Source organism: Capronia epimyces, assembly GCF_000585565.1.
Source record: "Capronia epimyces CBS 606.96 chromosome Unknown aczIQ-supercont1.1, whole genome shotgun sequence".
Classification (NCBI taxonomy): Eukaryota; Fungi; Ascomycota; class Eurotiomycetes; order Chaetothyriales; family Herpotrichiellaceae; genus Capronia; species Capronia epimyces.
Window position 1 is genome coordinate 4,125,198 of NW_006912904.1, and position 20,108 is coordinate 4,145,305.

A 20,108-nucleotide genomic window follows, 5' to 3' on the forward strand; every position below is an offset into this window, starting at 1 on the left:
AGAAGTTGCTGGACCGCACGCACCGGCCATTAGATATTCTTCGCTGATCAATCTGCATTTATGTATCTCATATCTAACTTTGGTGGTGGTTGACGTGGTACTCCGTACAGAGAATGAATTTTGGTCTGCTTGGGGGCCAGGAGGGAAAAAGGGAATGGAAAAATATGTGAGTGCTAGTACTATATAGTATATGGCTGGCCTCGGCAGACCTGCCGTTACTGGCCGGTGTCTCGCCCCCAAACATTTTCGAACCTCGAGCATCCAGCTCGAAGCATTGAACGAGGAATCACGCGTGTTCCATCCAAGGCCTTTCCCACAGGGCCACCTTCTGTTCCTGTTTACAATGGCTCCTCGCTCAAGAGGCGCAAAGCGCATCGCTGATGCCCTGGGTATGTATTGTCTACGCACTTCCGTCGGCCGACAGCTTACACCCGAGATCAGGGTTTTCGACTCCGAACAACCACGTCTGCCTTTCATGTCGACAAGCTCTGGCTCTCTCCCGACCTCAACGGGGCTACGCCTCAGCCGCCGCGACAGCCAAATCCACGGTCGAAGCACCTCCGATCACCCAGCTCTCGTCCGCAGGGCTAGGGCCTGAAGCCTCTCCGCACCCGAAGTCCAGCTTCACCATCAAAGCAGGTGTGGTGCTCTCGAGACCTCCGCTGATCACCCCCGACCCGCATCCGTTTGAGACGGCGTACTACCTGTATCAACGCCGGCTGAACGAGCGCCTCGCCTTGCCCTTCACCCAGTATTTCTACTACAAGCGCGGCACGCCGGCGTTTGAGCAGTGGCGGAAGAACCGACAGGAACGAGGAGGCGCGGCCGCCCGGGACATTGGGAAATACAACGCCTACACACCGGATGCGTGGAATGACGAGGTGCTGGTGGGCGATGAGACTGGCTCGCCGGCCAAGCTTGTGGAGAAGCTGGTCGCGGAGGAGAACCGGGCGGACGAGTTCACCGGTAATGGCGATCCTAAGTTTGCAGGGTTGAAACGAAGAACCGACGCAGACGAGCAGAACGACCAACGAAGCCTGGAACGCAGTCTAAGCCGGACTTTGTACTTGCTGGTCAAGCACAAGAAAGTGCCGGGCCAAAGTCAGGAGGAGAGCGAGTTGTGGAAATTTCCCAGTGGCACTCTTCTCGGGCACGAAGGATTGAAACAGGTGAGTAGACAAATCGGAAGACTAAGCCCTGAACGAAACCAGAGACCTGGGAGACTGACAATTTATATGGCAGGCTGCACAACGCATCCTGTTTACCTCACTCGGCGAAAACATGAACACCTTCTTCGTCGGTAACCACCCCGTCGGCCACTACGTAGCGCGGTTCGCTTCGCCAAAACCCGGCCCCATACCACCGACTCCGACGCAAAAGTCAATAGAGTCCGAGTCGACATTGCGCAAACAAGAAATGGCGCAGGCACCGGAGCAACATCCCACGCTGGTGGACGGCGAAAAGACGTTTTTCATGAAAGCCCGCATCCTAGCCGGGCAGGCCGATCTGCAGGCGAACCAAGCAAAAGACATTGAAGACTTTCGATGGTTGAGCAAGGACGAGATCGAGAAGGCCGTGCATCCGGATTACTGGGTCAAAGTGAAGAACATGCTTGGCACACAGTAGAGCTGAGCTGCCGAGCGCGCTGCGAGCAAAAGACCAGGAATACAGGATGACATTCGGGATCTTCTCTTGTGCAGAGGTGATGAGCTCCAAAAGTCGCCTGCCTCGAGGGATTTTCTTGTGCTTGCCAAGCTCTACGCAGGGAGAAGAGAAGGCGGCAGGGCATGGCTGGCAGGAAAGATTCCGTGGAGATATCTTAAGATGCTACGACGATGATGGGCACTTGGCATCCACATGTCATGATACGTCAAGTCATATTCGTTGCCCTGTTCGAAACGGAGGTGTTCGGATCTCCGTTGCATCGTGTAGGTCACCTGTTGAGCCGACCTCAACCAACCCCTCTGGTGCCAAGCGACATATAGTCTGGGAGAAGAAAAAAGTGTGATCAAGATCGAAGTGAGGCAGCAGAAGAAGAAGAAGAAGCAGCAGAAACAAACTCTTATCACTACCTAGGTAGCCAGGACAAGATTGGCTGCCAATCTCAATCTGCGACCGATTGTAATCGTCAGCCTGACCGGGCGTTTCGAAACGAGTCGGAGTCGGGACCTGATTTGGATGGTGATCGCTGCAATTACTTTGATTTGGATGGTGATTGCTGCAGTCACTTATTACCTTCTCGGCGACTACTACTGGTACTGGTACAGGCCTGGTCCTGTCTTTAGGTCATGTTGATTTGATCGTGGAGTTTGACTTTAGGCCATGTTGATTTGATCGTGGGGTTTGGTATTCCGAGACCCGACTACTGTATGTACGGAGTACTATGTATACAATGTGCTACTATATGTACTATTAGGTATATACTATGTGTATGTATGTGTAGTTAGTCACCAGTACTTGTTTATAGGTATCCGTGCATCCATAGTAATAGCACTTACACGTCTAGTCTGTTGTATACGGTGCGCGGATAGTATCGGTACATACATACGAATTCGCAGGACAAGGAAGGCACTTACTTATTTGACGAGGAGGCAAAGAAAGAAGAAAGGAGCGAACATAGGTGAAGAATGGTAAGATAGATAAGCATAAGCAAAACTAAACTAAACTATGGAAAAGAAAAATCATGGCTGTAGTCGTATTCGATAGCCATACCGGAAATCATCTCATCGTCCCCCTAATTAGCTCCCTCCTCCCTCCCTCCTGTCCCCCGCCTGCGCTGTTGTGCCGAGCCTGATTTCCTCCGTGTATGACTTTGACTTTGGCGTTCCTAGCGAGGAAGAGGAAGAGGACCTTGACCTTGACCTTTGGTGATGTTGACATACATGTACAGAACAGAGTGCACATGTGTAACGCATATGCAACACTGCGCTGTACCTGTACTGCAGGAGGCTGTGGCCTGAGGCAAGAGAAGTGAGAGAAAATAGGGGCCGGTGCCTGAGGTAAGGAATGTGGTTATGTCATGAGCTGTCCTTGAGTTGTTCCTTTCCTGATTTTTGTCCTCCAATTCCTCCTCTTGTCCTTTGATTCCTCCAATTCCTCCAGTCCATCCCGAGATCATTTCCATTTCCATTTCCGTTTCGGTTCGTTTGCTTCGATTCGGTTCGATTCGTTCCCAGTTCAATCTGATAAGAGATATTTTAAAAGAAAAAACAAAACCAGACAACGTAAAGCAAAAGCTTAATGAGCGTGGTTCCGTCAATCATTCCCTGCTGTGCTGCGAGACTGACTCCAAGTCCAGTGATGTGCTCGCCAAATCTCGCTTCGTCCAGTCCACAAGAGGTGATGGTTCGTTCGTTCGTGTTCGTTCGTTCATTCGCGTTCGTTCGTTTGTTCATTCCTTCGTCGTTAAGTTCCACCTGGGCCACTGAGATGGTCATTGTCATTATGGAAACTATCGCTAAAGTTGCATCTGCCTCCTAACAGAGGTGTTGGATGTTTTGCGGCTGTGTGTCTCTGCCTTCCAATAGAGATAGGGGGCGTCTTTGCCGTGTTGATCAGATGGATGCTCCAAGGGGCCTCCGAAAACATTCAAGGAGTGATGAATAGATATCGCACCAGAAAAACGAGCAACCAGCACGGAGGGTAGTAAGGCCAAAAAAAAAACAAAGAAAATAGGTCAGATCAGATCAGAGTTCAAAATCAGGGTCGCCGTGCATTCGTCCAACATCATGATGCCACCACTGCCGCCGACGCAGCCTTTGGACGGTGGGAGGAAGCACGCTGTCGCAAAGCGTACTTGCATATCTTGTCCCCACCAGCAGAATTGGCATCATGGTTCAGGCACCAGGTCATCTGCGTCAGGACGACCTTGTTGGCGACTGTGGCGGTGTCATCTCAGGGGATGCACGTCGCGGAGCCTTGAGTATCGCAGCTACTTGGCCTGAGCCTGGCCCCGGCGTACTCGCCTCATCAAGTTCACACAGCCGCATGATCGCACGGGCGTACCAGGGATCGTAAGGGTAATCGTGGGCCTTGTCCCTCAGCAGAGCGCACGGACAGACATGCCGAGTATTTCTCTTGAGGGCGTTGGCTTTGTGCCTTAGAAGTAGTTCCAGGGCCTCAAAGCTCCGATGCACGCCTATGATAAAGTGCAGCGCCGTATCGCCTCGTCTGGTGTCGGCATCATCCGCATCAGCGCCGTGCTCGAGCAGAACCTCCAGCATTCGTAGAGCCACGCCGGCCGCCTTGCTGGTGGTGAAGTGGCAGATATTCATAATGAGTAGAAGCGGGGTGTGTCCCTGCGGCGTGCGTTCACTGACTAATCGTCCCCTTACTTCCGAGTAGGTGCAGCGGCCGAGCACCGCTTCGAGCGTGTATGCATCCTGTCTTCGTACGGCCATGTGCAGCAGGTTTTCGCGGCTGTGTGGATTTCTCACGTTGATCTGGTGGATGGGGTTTCGGTTGAGGAGGACCGTTAAGGCCTCCCGTTCTTCCTGACCCAGTGGCCTGACTTGGCCCGGGCTTTGGCCCTTGATGAGCATCGCAAGCGGGGTGTGGCCCGCGTTGTCCACGATGCTGGGATCTGCATTGGCTTCGAGCAACATCTTCACGGTGGTCGCATATCCGGGCCAAAATTCCTGCGCAATCGCATAGTGGAGGTACGTCATGCCGGTCGACATGCTCGTGGCATTGACGTCGGTGCCCCTTTCGAGCAACAGCTTCAGGCACTTTTGGTGGTTCTCCGTCCGGCCCTTGATCGCATTCAGCATCGGCTTCATACGTGGCATGTCGAAGTGGCCGGGATTGCAGCCTTCTTCAAGCAGTATGCGCACACCCTCGGGATTGCCTTGGCTCACAAAGTCCGATAGGTAATCGTACGTCTGGTCGCTCCGTAAGAGATGTTTTCGAGCGGTGCTGGACGTTATCATTCTCGACCACGGCGATGCCTGGTCGTTAAGGAAGCGAATCCCGAAGGTCGGTGAGCGCGCCCAATCTGGCTCGGGCGCTCTGGAAGCCTCAGATTGTCTCATCTGGAGCCGACGGCACACCTCTACTTTGACTACTTCATCGAAGCAGGCGGCAAGTTCTGCCCTCATTTCCGCCTCGATCGTTGATTGAAGGCTTGCTGTCGGCCCTGCATCTGCATCAAGCCCAGCCGGAGGAGATGGTGCTGAACTTGGACCTGCCAGGGAGCCAAGTATCGGCGACCCCCCTAAAGGAGTTCTTGGACTCCTTCCATCATCAGTAGAATCCGCCTGTGTCTCTGCCGATCCATCGGCAGACATAGGCGGTGTAAGCTCCATTGGCATTGTGGGCTCCGCCGGCAGCTCGATCACTGCTGGGGCTGCGCTCTCAATGGATGGCTGCGTTTCTCCAGTTTCCGCAGACTCGACTGGCGTGGTAGTCTCCACCCACAGCTGAAATTCTGTTGAGTTTGGGCTCCTAGCCGACGGCGGTGTTTCCCTTGGTGATATAGAGTGAGGTAGAGAGCGAAGTAGTGGATCTTCTATTGTTGGTACTGTGTGTTCAAGTGAGATCTGAGTCTCCATTGGGGCCGTTGGGGCGCCAGACGGAAGGGACTCATCATCCACTTCCATTCTGTTTTCGTCCCATGGATGTCCTGCTCCGTCGTCGTTCCTTTGGACAATGGAATACTCCCAGGCTGAATCATCTACAGTGTTAGTTGGCGCAATTCTCGCAAGAAGCCCATCTTTCCGTATATGGACTTCCACATGCTGTGTACGTCGTCGGACATGAGCTCGGATCCAATGATGTGCGCCCGCAGCGGGCGAGTAGGGGGAAAGGAAGAAGGCGAGCTCACCTTACGAAGGCCTGCCGATGTCTTCACCATGTCGCCGCAATAACCACACCTCTTCTGACACTTCGAAATGTAGAGTCTACCCGTGCCAGGCCATCTGTGGCGATGGCCTTCCATGCAACAGAGTTCAACGCCACTGGTATCTAATGGCCGGGGGTGCTTGGGCCTGCGGCATGTCTTGCCGCGGGCCCAAGCAGGCGGGGCGCTCTGCGAAGCCGAAGCCGAAGCCGAAGCCGAAGCCGGAGTTGCAGACATCACAGAGATGGTGGAAGAGTCGTCGTCGTCCAGGTCGTGGCTCTGGGGAGCGGGCGTCGAATCAGTCAGCGGTGGCGACGGATTAAGCATATGAACTGGTGGCATAGCAGAGTGCCGAGAGAAGACGCACGCCGTCAAAACTGGTCAAAGCGACTGCAAGTCCAGAAATCCGACATACCGATGTCGCACTCAAGGACTGGGAGTCGATACAGACCAGATCTGCTCGTTGTGGGCTGGAGGAGTGAGGTTGAGCTCCGTGAGGCTGGCTGGCAACCCAACTGGCGAAATCCCATGTTTAACCAGACCTAAATAGGACTGGTGGGGCCAGCGCACTGCCACGTGACGCCGGCGCCTGACCCCGCGATATCTGACAGCTCAGCCTTGCTCTAGTCCTCAGCCTCGTCGTGGTCTGGCAGCTAAGTGACAGCGGGAGTCTGTTCCAATCCTCCCCCACAGGGTCCATGTGCCACCCAAAGTAGTGTAATAGTGGGAGTGAAGTGTTATTTCCATTATGTGGGACGCAGGTGTGCGCAGATTAGAATAGCATGAAATGCGTTAAGCTTCCAGGAGCTATCATGGGCCGTCATCTCACTTCGCCAGGCCAAGACCGTCCAACGTCCAGTGCAGGCGGACCAAGCTTCCTTTTCCCGTTTCAATGTCATGTCACATGTCTATGGCCTTGGCCTTGGCTTTGGACTCCTGCAGCTCCCGCTCTTCTTCTTCATCCACAGCTCCAAACCCACCCCATCCGTCAAACTCACTGGCAAACTTGACTGCAGCCTTGAGGTAGTATTTCTCACCGCTGTCATCACCCCATACCCGGTCAGCTTCCCTCAAAGCTCGGCACGCCTTGACGAAATGCGCGTCGAGTTTATACTGGCCTTCGAGCGCCGCTTGCACGACAAAGGCCCAGTCTCGTCCCTGCAGATCATAACCTGTGATGTACTCACGCTTGATCAGCGGTCTCAGCTGTGCGATGTAAATGGCCAGGGTGATCAGTAGCCATTCGCGGACAAGGGGGAGATGGTGCTGTCCGTCGAGGAAAGGGATCAGGATCCGCACGGCATGTGAGGTTGTCAACAGGTGGACGAGGAAGAAGTCATAACCGTGACCCTCGACGCTGGTGGCACAGGAAATCAGCAGTGCGGATGCCAGGGCTTGAGACTGAGCAAAGTCGGCAGTCGGATGGTCGATCTTCCATGTGTGCCAGTGCTCCAACAGGATAGAGGTGAGCACAGGGTCGGCCAGCAGCTGTGAGAGGTTGTCGCCGCCGTAATGGTCGAAGGCAGAGTCGAGGCGCTTGTCACCTTGGACGCGGGCGAAGACTTCAAAGAGGTCGTTTGTGGAGTATGTGAGAGGATTGCGGGTGGATGCCTGCGAGTGGCAGGCTGTCTCGAGGAGGCTAGCGAGCTTGGCGTCGTAGCACGTCGCCGCCAGCCCAAGAGCCTCCATGGCTACTTCACGACTGTTCAGCTCGTACGCATAGCCAAGATGGATCAGGGGATGGCCCAATCCAGCGGTCAGGCAGTTAAAGATGGGCTCAGGGTTATCCGACTTCCCAGGGCCGCGTTCGAAAAGGAAATTTTCCACAATTTCTTTCCAGTCGTAGCCGTGAAGGACAAGCTGGTCCTCGAAGAAGTCGACAAACGCCCGCTGGTATTCCCGCTTGCCTAGGTAGTCGCGGTAGTCGTGCAGAGCAATCTCAGAGGGCGACTCGACCCAGTGTTCGTGGCCTTCATTGGCAGCAGCGTCTTCGTAGATGGCATTCAAATGTTCGGGCGTGCCGCCGAATAGGTAGGCCGATCCCAGAATCTGAAGGTCGATCAGTGGAAAGAAATCAGAGGAGGGATCATGCTCCGCCAGAGAGCCAGGAGGGGAGACAAGAGTCATGAATGCGTACATGAGGAGTATGGTTGTGGAAGCGAAGATGGTTATATAAAATGGCAAAGGTGGCATGGTTGAGTTTCAGTAGATGTTTGAGCCGCCGGCCGCGTTTCTCGCTCGAGACTTCGACATCGTGGACCTCGACACTAGGGATGTCGATGGGCTGGGAGGCCGGCGCCCTTCGGAACCCGAACTTCGGAACCGAGATGTTGAGGAAGGATGAAAACATGGCTATCCGGACTCAGAGGTCGTGCATTGGCCGCACCTCGCATGGCGGACAAGCTGAGATTCGAATGGGTCAAGGGTCAAAGGTCCTGGAGATATAAAATAGACGAGGTGACAATAGTGATGGTGGAAGCCTGCCAGCAGCCGAAGAATTCACGCTGTCTGACGGTCAGTTCGCAAGAGCCCAAAGTGGCCTTGTTTTTGTCAGACTGGCCAGCTTGTCCTCGAGCGGGGAAAATGACGCTCTTCAGTGCTCTCCGACCTCGACACTGACAGACTGCGCCGCGCCCCGTGAAAGGGCGTGCTGCAACGACAGCTTGTCGCATTCGCTGTTCCGCCAACTTCACTACTAGTACCTAGGTACACTTGACTCGGTGCTGTCAACCAATAGATACACGAAGCAATAGTCAAACCCCTGACCTCGACATGGATTCCACATAGAACCGTGACGGGATAAAATGGGCCCGTTTCCCTCCTACTCCGCACTGGGTGTCTACATCCAGCACCCGCTCTTGTGCCTTCCTGCTTTGCTAAATCGAGAGGACGAAGAGGACGGTCGGCGTCGGTGATACAGCGGCAAAAATAAAAATAGGCTGAGAGGGACGAAACTGAGCGAGCGGATCAAAATCAAGTTAGGCGCCGCGGAGTCTTCACATTGAAGCCAGCGAGAAATCCTCGGATGATCTAGGGTAGTAGAGGTGTCCTATCCTTGCTCATATATAACGACTCTTCTTGGGCCATGTTTCAAGCCTGCGACTCAGTTCGTTGTGACTGGCGTTTCCAACATGATTTGCGTTTCCTGTGCAATCACCGGATGATAGTCACCGGGCCCAAATAACAGCTCGTCATCAATGTCAATACTCCGGTCAAGCTTGAAGTACCTGATCTCCCACTCTTCATCAATTTCGTCTCCATACGACTCTAGCTCGGCCCATAACTCTGGATAGGCCTTCTTGGCCCATTTCTCCACCTCGTCTTTCCGAAATTGCCACGGGATAGCATTGTAGAAAGTCCCAATGGTGATGGCGTCAGGAGGCTCGCCTATGTCATTTTCCATTTGATCGATCAACTCCACCACATTTTCGAATTCGGATTGCCCGGCCAGGGCCCCAATATAGCATTCATACACCTCCTTGGTGATGATCAAGTCGAAGCTTTGCATGAGTGCCATAATATGTCTGGCTTGGTGGCCGCCCTGAGGAATCCACTTCTCACAGGCGCGCAGAGCTAGCATGAAAGAACTCAAGGTAGGGCCTTCACGCGAGTCCATGATTTTCCAGAAGTGGTCGATGATGGCCACGAAGGGCTGCTGACATTCTGTATACGCCGCCATCAGGGCATTGTGGATGCGTGTCGTTTGCTCGACTTCCAGATCAAGCTTTAGCATGTTATAGATCATTTGTAGACCATCAATGTCTTTACACTTGGCAATAGCTTCGAAACATCTGGCATAAGCCTGAGCAGTTGGACGGGCTTGAAGATCGTCTTGCTGCCGCATATGTCCAAAAATCAGGCAGGCCAGGTCGGGACGATCGCGGTCGAAAAACGATTGCATAAGCGGCAGGCGCTCCTCGACTGTGCTTTCAGGGAAAGCATGACGGAAAAGCTCATAGGCATTGAAAGCGCGCTGATCTTTGACAGCTGGACTTACAATGAATTGACGGAAAACTGCAGCGATGCGTGCTCGGTCGTCCATAGGATACGAGTCCACTCGATGTCTGAGTAACCCAGTGGCCTCGTCCAGTTCGTCCTTTTCAAGGAAGACATGGCACAATCCGGCAATTGCTTCGGCTTCGAGATCGCCCCCACTCTCCAACAAATGGTCGACCACTTGCATGAGTCTTGTGTACTCGTGGTCCCCAGAGAACGATAGGGCCGAAATATAATGGTTGAGTACCGGGACGTCAGAACGATCAATGGGAACATCTTCCCTCAAGAGAAGCTCGAAGGTCTGAGCAGCTGCAGTACGGTCGCCCTGTTTGAGCTGATATGCCAATTGAAATGATCGTGTTTTGGCGTCAGGTCTCAGTCCCAAACTTCCAGCCAGTTGTATCAACTTGGAAGCGTCGTCAGCTTTGTTCTGTGAGTATGCATATTCGATCAAACGATTCAAGGCTTTCATGCTGAGAGCGTCCGTAACACCAGAATCTGCCAATTGCTCGATCTTACCGCGAATGTGAGCTACATCAGAATCGCGGACAAAGTGCCACAAAAGCAGTGTCCCGGCCATGTCTCCTGAGTCGACCCTTTCCCGCAACAATTTGACCGGTCCAGATGCCCATTCTAATTCACCGTTTGTTATGGCGCAGTCAACGGCTTTGACGAGTGAAGTAGATGTCGGGACCTGACCATCTTCCAGAGGCAGGTTGAGAATCTTCTTCAAAGGGTGAATTTCGCCGTGATCGGCGAACAAGGTTACTAATGTCTCTTGCGACATGGCATCAAGTGGCCCGAAAGTACTTTGTACTTCTTCTACCACCTGCCAGAATTCTTGCATTCTCCCCTCCTTGGCTAGACCCTTCAAAATAGCCATCCACAGCGATAGGCTGTGGTCCTCTGATCTCTCTGGTGATTGCCGCAGGAGCTCGAGAGCATCATGAGAGGAACCAGTTGTGGCCAAGACGGTAATGTAGGAGGCCAGTAACGAACCTCGAGTCGGGTGTTTCCCATGCTCTGAAGAAACGCGGAGCTCTTCAGCAGCCGTAAACCTTTCCTTGAGCGAGTCGAAGACATGAGTCGCAAGTATCCGTGCATCAGTCCGAAACCGATCTCTGCCACTGGACGAGGCCAAGGCTAGCAGGACATTTTCAAGATCTTCTTCAGTGAGGCTTGTCTTTTCGTCCCCGGACAATATATGGCCACGCTCTTGCAAATGTCTGAATGCCTCATTGGCAAGGAAGACTTCATTTCTTGTCAACGGTCGTGGTGATTCAATTCTCGTGGCGAACAGGAACCTGAAGGCGTCGACAATTTCTTCGTCAGGAGGAAATCGGGAGCTTGTTCTCCTCGCTCTGACAACATCAACAAACTTGCTCAACGCAAGCTCAACGTTTGTCGGGGTACTCCTGGCGCCACGAAGGCCTTTGTCGGCGCCTCCGAGATTTAGGCCCAAAAACCCACGTCTCTGGTGTACAGTATATCTGTATGCGGGGAAATGTTGTGGCAGCCTGCTCCCAAGGCGTCTTTGACAGTCCCGAGCTAGGTATGGTTTGTTACTGAGGATTGCGCGGAATACGCTTCGGGTCAGGTTTGAGGACTTCATGGCGAAGGTTTTCCGCAGCTTCGGGTACTGAAGTCGATAATCAAAACCAAGGCAAATGACCCATGATCTAGCGAAGAGAAGGGGGCAGATACGGAGTGTAGAGAGGTCTACACTAGGTGTGGTGTGATGACGACGTAGGAAGGTGGTGTAGAGTACCTACCTACATGTAGGTAGCGCATTCAGTCGTTGATGGCAAAATGAACCAGGACGCTCCGTACAGATAGGTCGATGCTCTCCGCTTAGGTGGCCTGGGGGGTAGGGGTACTTACTCCGTAGCACTAGAGCAGCGTCCGCCTCATCCGAATCGGCGGGCTGCGAATTCACTTGGCAGGTTTGCAACTTTGATCTTGTTCCCAATTGTCCGTCAAGTTGTCCCCCGATCGCTCAAGGAAGTTGTCTACTGCCAGTTAGGTTGACTCCTGGACTGTCAACAATGTCTACTCGGCTAGCCCCAGGCCTAGGGCTTCAGCTGAAACTGACGACCAAATCTCTGCAGCCATCACCCGTCTCACGTATGTATCCCACATCGCATGTACTTTGGTCTATATTCTAACACGGGCGCAGAGACATTCAAACGGACAGCGGCTACAACTCTGATGAGCCTCAAGCGGGAGGAACTAATAGAACAAGAGAACTATGCCATTTCACGACAGTTAACGCGGCAGTGGAAAGTTGGCGATGTCTACGCTCCTCACGACTTAAGTGCTGCCGAGGCTCGAAAATGGAGAAAGAGAAACCGACCTAGGACCGATGCTTTCGATGCACTATCGATCAACCCCCTGAGCTTGTACAAGGTTTGTATGCCTCTTCGCTCCGCCACTGTTATGATCGCTAATACACTGGCATAGAATTTCTCTGTGATGTCCGAATACATGACGGAGATGGGCCGTATCCGGCATTCCAGCTCTACCGGCCTGCGGCCTGTTAACCAACGCAAGGTTGCGAAGGCCATTCGAAGGGCAATTGCGTTAGGCCTGATGCCTAGCGTCCATAGACACCCGGAATACATCAAGAGCGAAATGGAAGGGAAGAGAACAAGCAGTGGCAGGGTGTTCGCCTCATAGCAAGATTTGACGCGGCGGAAGAACATCATGATGGCCATCGAAGAAGACCTGCCCGAAGTCTCGATGTAGGCAGTTCTGATTCCACAGCGAGGTACAAAAGCATACTTCACAAGATGTACATCTGAGGGGTGGATTGGTCCTTTGGTCGGTCGGTAAGGGAGCGCCCTTCTACAAGGTTCTTGCACATTTGAGCCAGAGACGCTTGTTCTGCGAATCAATTTCATGTCCAGTAATGACCGGGTTTAGAGGGACAGGGCTCTGTGAGTGTAACAATACTTAATCAATCTTCGGGGTCGGTATCGAGATCGAGAGGGCCCTTTATTGTAGCAGCCTAATCCCCTTGTGCCGCGTAGTCCTCAATGAAATTCGGAATGGTGAATCAAGCAAGAATCGAGTGATGAACTGAACGATCCGTCGAAGATACACGTACATAACGAGTCAACCCCCAATGGGGAGTTATGGCCGTCTGAGCATTTGGCCCGCAGCCTCGTCAGCCGGGGTCGGGCACGCTTTCATGTGTCAACTATTAATCTTCATCCCACACCCAACAACCTTGCAACAACTATGCACTCTGCTTTGGCACACACAATTGCATAACAATGTCTATAAAGCCTGGTCCGTCCGAACTTCATGAACCTGGTAAACAATGCTAACCCGGTCCAGATGGCATCTACGCCGCTCTGCCGACCAGCACAAGAGGTCAGCCTACCCCTCTATCCGCCGATTCCAAGGGAGAGCGCATAGCCTACGCTTCAAACAAATCCATATTTCTTCGGTCGATCGACAATCCTGCCATATCCACCCAGTACACCCAACACACAGCGTCCACTACGGTAGCGAGGTTTGCACCCTCCGGTTTCTATTGTGCGTCGGGCGATGTCTCGGGGATTGTGAGAGTTTGGGACTGTTCGCCTAATGGATCAGGGGTTACCAAAGGCGAATACGCAATCATTTCAGGCCGGATCAATGATATCGCTTGGGACGGTGACAGCCAACGTATAATAGCCGTGGGAGACGGAAAACAACGCTTTGGACATTGCATCACGGCGGATTCTGGCAACACTGTTGGAGAAATAAGTGGCCATTCGGCGCAAGTCAATGCGGTGAGCATACGACAACAACGACCATTAAGAGCGGCAACGGGAGGTGACGACAAGAATCTGGTCTTCTACCATGGGGCTCCCTTCAAATTCAACGGTATTCCTGGTCGGGGACAGCATACCAATTTCATATACGGGGTGGCTTTCTCCCCGAACGGAAACCACCTGGTCAGTGTCGGCGGTGACAAGAAAATCTATCTCTACGATGGAAAGACCGGAGACGCAAAGGCCGAGATCGTGGACACCACGGAGGGCCATCACGGCAGCATCTTCGGCGTCTCCTGGTCCAGCGACTCAAGGAGCATTGTGACCTGCTCCGCCGACCGCACGGTCAAAACATGGGACGTGGAGGCCGGGAAGGTGACCAATTCCTGGTCCTTTGGCGATGCTGTCGCTGTTTCGGATCAACAGGTCGGCGTCGTGTGGCCAGCAGGCAGGTCAGACGGGTTAATAATCTCCCTTTCGCTCAGTGGTGATCTCAACTACTTGAACACCAGCTCTAGCAAGCCGACCAAAATCATCTCCGGACACCAAAAGAATATTACCGCCCTCGCCTCATCGGGAGAGGTTGGAAGCGCTACCCTATGGACTGGAAGTTACGAGGGCCGTCTATGCTCGTGGGATGTGGCCAGCGGTAATGCCGAGACAATCGAAGGCGACGGACACACCAACATCATCTCGGGCCTTGCAGCATCTTCCTCCAGCAATCACCCTCAAGTATTTTCAGTGGGCTGGGATGACTCCTTGCGAACAGTTGACATTGGTGCGCGGACATTTACAGGAAAGCCGACGCAGCTATCGTCACAACCAAAAGCTTTGACATGCACGTCCGATTCACTTGTTGTTGTCGCCCAGCTGGAGAGTGTCATCGTCTACAGAGACGGCGAAGAGGATGGTGAGCTCCCGCTGAAAGCAACTCCGACATCTCTGGCTTCTTCGGGCAGCATAGTCGCTATTGGCTCCCAAGATTCGAGTCTCCGTTTATTCTCTGTGGTACCAGGAAAAGCACCCAAGCAGACGGCGGTTGTCGAACAAGTCTCGGCGACTCCCTTGACTGCGATAGCCTTCTCTCAAGATGGCAACATGGTGGCGGTTGGGACAGCCGCCGGCAAGATCTATGTCTATAAGATCAATACCGGGGTCACCGGGCTTCTCACGGGCACTTCCTCCCTTGAACTTGTGACTGACCGATGGAACGCCCACTCTGCCAAAATCACCAGTATCGCTTGGAATTCAGAAGGCACAGGGGCAGTCTCTGGCAGTCTAGACACCAGTTTGTTCGCGTGGAGTTTGAGAGAACCTGGGAAAAGAGTGAAAGAGACCAATGCTCACAAGGAAGGGGTCAATGGCGTTGTTTGGTTGGGAGACATTGTCTACAGCACCGGGGCAGATGCTACGGTCAAGAAATGGAGGGTCCAGATAGCCTAGATGGAGACGGGGCTTGCAATGCTCTCGTGTGGGCGAAGACGATACAGAGAGGGTCATAGACCAGGCTAACAATGAAACCCGAGTTGTCGTTCCGTCTTGAGGGAGGACAGTGGAACCGCGTTCTTTGTGCTTCATCTCTTTGTTTTAGGCGGCGTAGAATCCGGGCGTCGAATCTTCGTTTTCATGCGAAGGAGTGAACATCAGTACTAAATAATAACGCTCATCGAACTCAGGGCTGCGTCGAGGGCTTAGGAGGCGGACTGCTTTGCCAGTGTGGGCCATTCCATTTGTTCTGACTTCATCTGATTTGCAGACTGGTCTGTGCCATCATCGCGCCGCAGGCCACACCTCTTCAACACCACATTGTTCGAGCCAGCCACGAAAGATCCCCAAAGCACCATGTGCCGATAGAAGCAAGACCGGCACTGTTACTACTGGATGAGCAGCGTCTTCGTCTGTGCTGCGCTGCAGGTGCGCGCACCCTGACTCTACCGACCCCCTCCTGTTCAATATGGCGACGTTGGACGAGACATTCAACCCAGCAGCACTCACGAGATCGGATACTGCGACTTCGATACCCAGCGCTGCCAAAGTCCCTCCTGGATCCTCTTCGAAGACGACCAAGGCCACGCAGAATTACCCCCGAATCGACCTGGAACCGCTCTACACCGAACTCAAGTCATTGATCGGACACAACTGGGAAGTCTATTACGATGCAATAACGAGATTCATTCGAGGTCAGTCTAGATATCTCCTCTCTACCCTCGCGATGGCGGTCGCCGTCTCTAACCAAAGCACAACAGGCGAACTCAATGCAAGAGAGTTCGGCGACCTCTGCGATGCCTTCATCTACACGTCCCCACAGACCGAACATGCCCACAACACTTTGGTCCTTGCAATCCTGTGCAATACCGGCCGAGACCCTCCTGAACCGGGCCTGGCAGCATGGGTCAGTTCGACAACCGACAAGGCTGCCATGGCCGCGTCCTCGAAACCGGCTATCACGAGCGATGCGGCAGAACAGCGTCTCAAGGTAGAGGTGATGGCACTGCCACCACGGGACAGGAGACGGTTGAAAGCAATTGCAAATGATAAGCTGGAAGAAGAGGCGGCAGCTCGGAAAAATCCGTACGAGGAATACTATAATGCTCTCCGGATCAAAGCCCCCGAGCCTGTCAGTGGGAGCGCAGCAGGACTGACGAAGACGAACTGGGACCTGGAGATCAGGAAGAGATATCTACAGCCATTGTTCAGCGAAACTCTGGAGTTTCCAGATACGCCGACCATTCATGCCCGGATTGTCCCTATTTGCTACGAAGAATCCGTTTCCTCGGGTTGCTCGATCCAGTGCGCCGAACTTGTGGCCATCGCAGCGGAAACCTACCTGAAAGGCCTCCTCGGAGAGGTCATCAGTCGCACTCGATCGAACGGGCCGGAATATGAAAATAATCCTTGGGGTGGCATCTTAACGAGCTCCTACAAGAAGAAGGTCGCTCGGGAGGAGGCCGATGTGAAGAGGGGGAGACTTCGGAGGATCCGTGACGATGATCTCCTACCCACGGAAGCCGAATCGGCATATTCCATGAGACCGATAGGCATGCCAGACCTCCAACTCACATCTCAAGTTGGACCTTCGCCCTGGAACGCAATGCCCTTGCTCGGAGCGACTGTGGCCAATGCGTCAGCAGGTTATGATTATGAGGATTGGCGGGCAAGTCAAGAACATGCCACCAGCAATGGAGTCGCCGATACGGCCAGCGGGAATCTGGACATGGAAAACAACGACAATTTTGGCTGGGAAGGCGCGGGCGCACAAGATCGGTCAGGCCTGGAGTCTGTTCTGGCAGATTGTCTGGCCATCCGTGTGTAGTGTGCACATGCGCGGTGATTAATGACAAGATATCAGGGGGGAAACCCCATGTCGTTTCCAGCACTCGATGCCAGAGAGACGACCGACCAGCTGGACGAGGTTCAGTTGGATACTTGATCGAGGGGTTTGAACAAACGAAACCAAACCAAACCAAACCGGATGGCACAGGAAGGCCATGTATGGCGTTTTGGCAGGACGGACGCACTGGAAGAAGGAAAAGGTTCATGATACCCTTCGATTGATACCACCAGAGGATTGTTGATGTAGGAGTATTTGAGTCGAAAGCAGTGAGACGCGAGCAGTCGAAAGCGGAGAGACGCGAGGAAGGAAGATGCAGATAAGATGCTCGAGACGCCGCCACAAACTTGAAGGCTGATTGAGTATGACGGGCCCGGAACGGGCAATGAGGTCTCTTGAAGTCTTGCTGCAGGACTCCGTATGCGTTTTTGATGGACGCCACCATCTTGAAGGATCGAAAGATCGCTGTTGTTCTACTGTAATTCGACTTGCCACTGGTATTTCCAATGCTGTGTCCCGTCTGCGTCTGTGTCTGCGTCTGTCCCGAACGAACGTCCAGCCTCGGCCACTCCTACCACAGAGGGAGTCCTGTACGTATTGTAGTTGCTATCCCTACATGTACGGAGCAGGTACACCTAGTTGTGAGTGATTTACCTCCAGCTCTTCTACGGTAAATCGAAGAGGAGGATCTATCACTATGCCACCACCACCACGAGCCATCGGTGACCAAGTAAGCGTAGGCGTAAGCGTAAGCGTTATATAGTTCCCGAGTGTCATATGAGCATGATCCTCAGTGAATGTCACCGTCACTGGAGACCATTTCCCTGATAGCCCTATAGGTCAGGTAGTCACGCGGAGGTGCGGGTGCGGCAGAATCACCCACATTCTGCCCACCAAGATCGGATTCACACACACACACACTCGAGCCGTAAAGTCTTGCGTCTTAAAGACAACAGACTGAATCGAACAGCAGCCCCGACTCCGACTGAAGCAGCAAAAAATCTCGCGCAGTGGAGTTAACCTGGCCTCATAGTCGGTAAGAACCGTTAGTGTCGTAGGCTGGGTTTTGTAGTTATGGGTTTCTAGCACCGTAAACGGCACTATATCCATGTAATGCAGAGTACAAGCTAAGACGTGAAGATGGGGCTGCCATACATCAGGTCAGAGCCTATATGTACAGGCTGCGATTGTTGGGGAGAAATCGGCGACTTTGATCTATATTGTAGGGCAGCCTCGTGGGTGAGGCAGTATACTTGGGATTCACTTTACTGGCCAAACCAAACCTACGAGGCTGCTTCACTTTACTGGCCAACCTCATTTCCCATTTCCCCATCGAGTTGTCTTTGGCGAACAATCCTTTGATAAACTCCACGTCGTTCCACAGATCGTCTATGGCGCCAAAGTGACCACGCCTCTCATGCTGTCTGGGGAAAGTCAAGTGGAAGTGGAAGTGTCTGAAGCGGTCCTTCTCCTTCTCCTTCTAGTATGAAGTCGGTTGGAGTCCATCAGTGCAAAGCGGTCCTTCTCCTTCTAGTATGAAGTCGGTTGGGAATCCATCGGCATGAACAGCGACTTTTCGACCATGTCTACCTATAAAGCAGGCATTCAGAACCGAGTATGAATGAACATTGAATCCATGTGGACTTGGACTTGGACTTGTCGGCACGAACAACGACATCTCGGGCCTCAGGCTTTGACCGACAGAACTCGAACTCGAGGATGAAGTGACGATTTGCCGGCACGAAGACCGACATGTCGGGGCCTTGACTACTACCACCAGTACCATTACTATTATTATTACTATTGAATGTCCTCCCTCGATAAGTCCTCCCTTTATCGAGGTCTCTGGAGAGCAGAATAATCTCGAGCCTTGAATCGGATTGGACTCTACTTCAGAGTCTGCGCCTCAGCAGTTGTCCTTGACCAAGAGAGACACCACAACAGCAACAGCACAGCCTTTCCCTTTCAGATAGAGACAAATTCGGAACGTCTCAGGGCACCTAAGGACGTCCACTATGGCAACCATTACACAAACACAAACACAAACACCATCCCGGCCGGCCGAGACGTCCAGAGACTTTTCCACCGACGAGATCGCCTACGTTCCCACGACGGGAGTAAGCAAGGTCTTCGAGACTCCAGTGGTGCAGGCCAGCGCCGAAAGCTTGCAGGGCTACGGCCACGTCGTCGACTCGCCCGACAACTTCCCCATCGAGATTGTTCGGTGGCCTGCTCAGGGTTCGCGCCCGGTCGACAAGAACTCGGGCGACCAAGGCGGCGTCACCGAAGGGCTGTTCGAGTTCTGGTGGAAGGGCGACATGCTGTACGCACGCAACAACGCCGTGGGAGATAGTTATCTGTTCGCCTGGAGCGAATTCCCAGAGAAGGCGACGGAGAGCGAGAGCGAGAGTGGGAACGAGAGTGGGAACAAGAGCGGAAACAAGAGCGGGAACAAGAGCAAAAGAGAAAGACAAAGACAAAGAGCACTCATCTGGCGCGCCAACTATCATCCCGACGGGGGCCAGTTGTTCTATCCGCTGAATGGCCAGAGTTTCATGATTCCTTTGGCTCTCCCCGGCGACGACGTGACTCCCGACAAGTTCACCACCTTCCGTTGCGACGGTGGCCAAGGTCTTTATATCCATCCAAATATCTGGCATGGCGCGGTCGTGCCGTTGGAGGATCACAGCCGCTTTCTGGACCGACAGGGTCGTGTCCATGCGCGCGTGTCCGTCGACTTTGCAAAGGAGTTTGGCGGCTATCTGTCGGTGCCGCTTGGAAACAAGGCGGTCTAGACCGGTGATGCGGTTGGCTTTCACTTTCTTTTCTCAATATAGGTAGTAGGTGGATAGGTACCTTGATTTTTCTTCTCTCTATTCTCTAAATAGGTACCTTGATCTTTCTCTTCTCTCTATAGCTAGGTATACATGCCGAGTACTACGGGTACAGACTCCAGAGGGAAGACACAGGGAGGATGCTCTCTTGTCAAGCACTCTTTCTGGGTAGTCCGTCTTCTTTCGTTACATATTACATGAAGCTGCACCTTTCTGGGTAGTCCGTCTTCTTTCATTACATGAAGCTTCAACTTTCTGGGTATATAGACTACTATGAAGCTGCACCTTTCTGGTATATAGACTACTGGCATGTCCCAGTAGACATCAGGAAGAAGAAGAAATCATCGTAA

The 20,108-nt window shown here is 53.1% G+C and overlaps 8 protein-coding genes across 8 annotated transcripts; 5 read left to right on the forward strand and 3 right to left on the reverse strand.

Moving 5' to 3' along the window:
* Positions 1 to 343: 343 nt before the first annotated feature.
* A1O3_01490 (uncharacterized protein) lies at positions 344 to 1,626 on the forward strand (the record flags this gene model as incomplete). The annotated part of the gene is made up of 3 exons (XM_007731634.1): positions 344 to 389; positions 442 to 1,169; positions 1,243 to 1,626. The coding sequence occupies 3 exons, from the start codon at positions 344 to 346 to the stop codon at positions 1,624 to 1,626; spliced, it is 1,158 nt and encodes a 385-aa protein (XP_007729824.1).
* A 2,231-nt stretch (positions 1,627 to 3,857) lies between these two features.
* On the reverse strand, positions 3,858 to 4,787 carry A1O3_01491 (uncharacterized protein; the record flags this gene model as incomplete). Its single annotated transcript, XM_007731635.1, has 1 exon — positions 3,858 to 4,787. The coding sequence occupies one exon, from the start codon at positions 4,785 to 4,787 to the stop codon at positions 3,858 to 3,860; it is 930 nt and encodes a 309-aa protein (XP_007729825.1).
* Positions 4,788 to 6,736: 1,949 nt separating this feature from the next.
* On the reverse strand, positions 6,737 to 8,186 carry A1O3_01492 (uncharacterized protein; the record flags this gene model as incomplete). Its single annotated transcript, XM_007731636.1, has 2 exons — positions 6,737 to 7,885; positions 7,974 to 8,186. 2 exons carry the CDS (start codon positions 8,184 to 8,186, stop codon positions 6,737 to 6,739), a joined length of 1,362 nt encoding a protein of 453 aa, XP_007729826.1.
* Positions 8,187 to 8,939: 753 nt separating this feature from the next.
* Positions 8,940 to 11,444, reverse strand: A1O3_01493 (uncharacterized protein; the record flags this gene model as incomplete). Its single annotated transcript, XM_007731637.1, has 1 exon — positions 8,940 to 11,444. One exon carries the CDS (start codon positions 11,442 to 11,444, stop codon positions 8,940 to 8,942), a length of 2,505 nt encoding a protein of 834 aa, XP_007729827.1.
* Positions 11,445 to 11,877: 433 nt separating this feature from the next.
* Positions 11,878 to 12,508, forward strand: A1O3_01494 (uncharacterized protein; the record flags this gene model as incomplete). Its single annotated transcript, XM_007731638.1, has 3 exons — positions 11,878 to 11,956; positions 12,009 to 12,238; positions 12,293 to 12,508. The coding sequence occupies 3 exons, from the start codon at positions 11,878 to 11,880 to the stop codon at positions 12,506 to 12,508; spliced, it is 525 nt and encodes a 174-aa protein (XP_007729828.1).
* A 599-nt stretch (positions 12,509 to 13,107) lies between these two features.
* A1O3_01495 (uncharacterized protein) lies at positions 13,108 to 15,036 on the forward strand (the record flags this gene model as incomplete). The annotated part of the gene is made up of 2 exons (XM_007731639.1): positions 13,108 to 13,123; positions 13,172 to 15,036. The coding sequence occupies 2 exons, from the start codon at positions 13,108 to 13,110 to the stop codon at positions 15,034 to 15,036; spliced, it is 1,881 nt and encodes a 626-aa protein (XP_007729829.1).
* Positions 15,037 to 15,547: 511 nt separating this feature from the next.
* A1O3_01496 (uncharacterized protein) lies at positions 15,548 to 16,906 on the forward strand (the record flags this gene model as incomplete). Its single annotated transcript, XM_007731640.1, has 2 exons — positions 15,548 to 15,773; positions 15,840 to 16,906. 2 exons carry the CDS (start codon positions 15,548 to 15,550, stop codon positions 16,904 to 16,906), a joined length of 1,293 nt encoding a protein of 430 aa, XP_007729830.1.
* A 2,033-nt stretch (positions 16,907 to 18,939) lies between these two features.
* A1O3_01497 (uncharacterized protein) lies at positions 18,940 to 19,719 on the forward strand (the record flags this gene model as incomplete). Its single annotated transcript, XM_007731641.1, has 1 exon — positions 18,940 to 19,719. One exon carries the CDS (start codon positions 18,940 to 18,942, stop codon positions 19,717 to 19,719), a length of 780 nt encoding a protein of 259 aa, XP_007729831.1.
* Between the last annotated feature and the right edge of the window lie 389 nt (positions 19,720 to 20,108).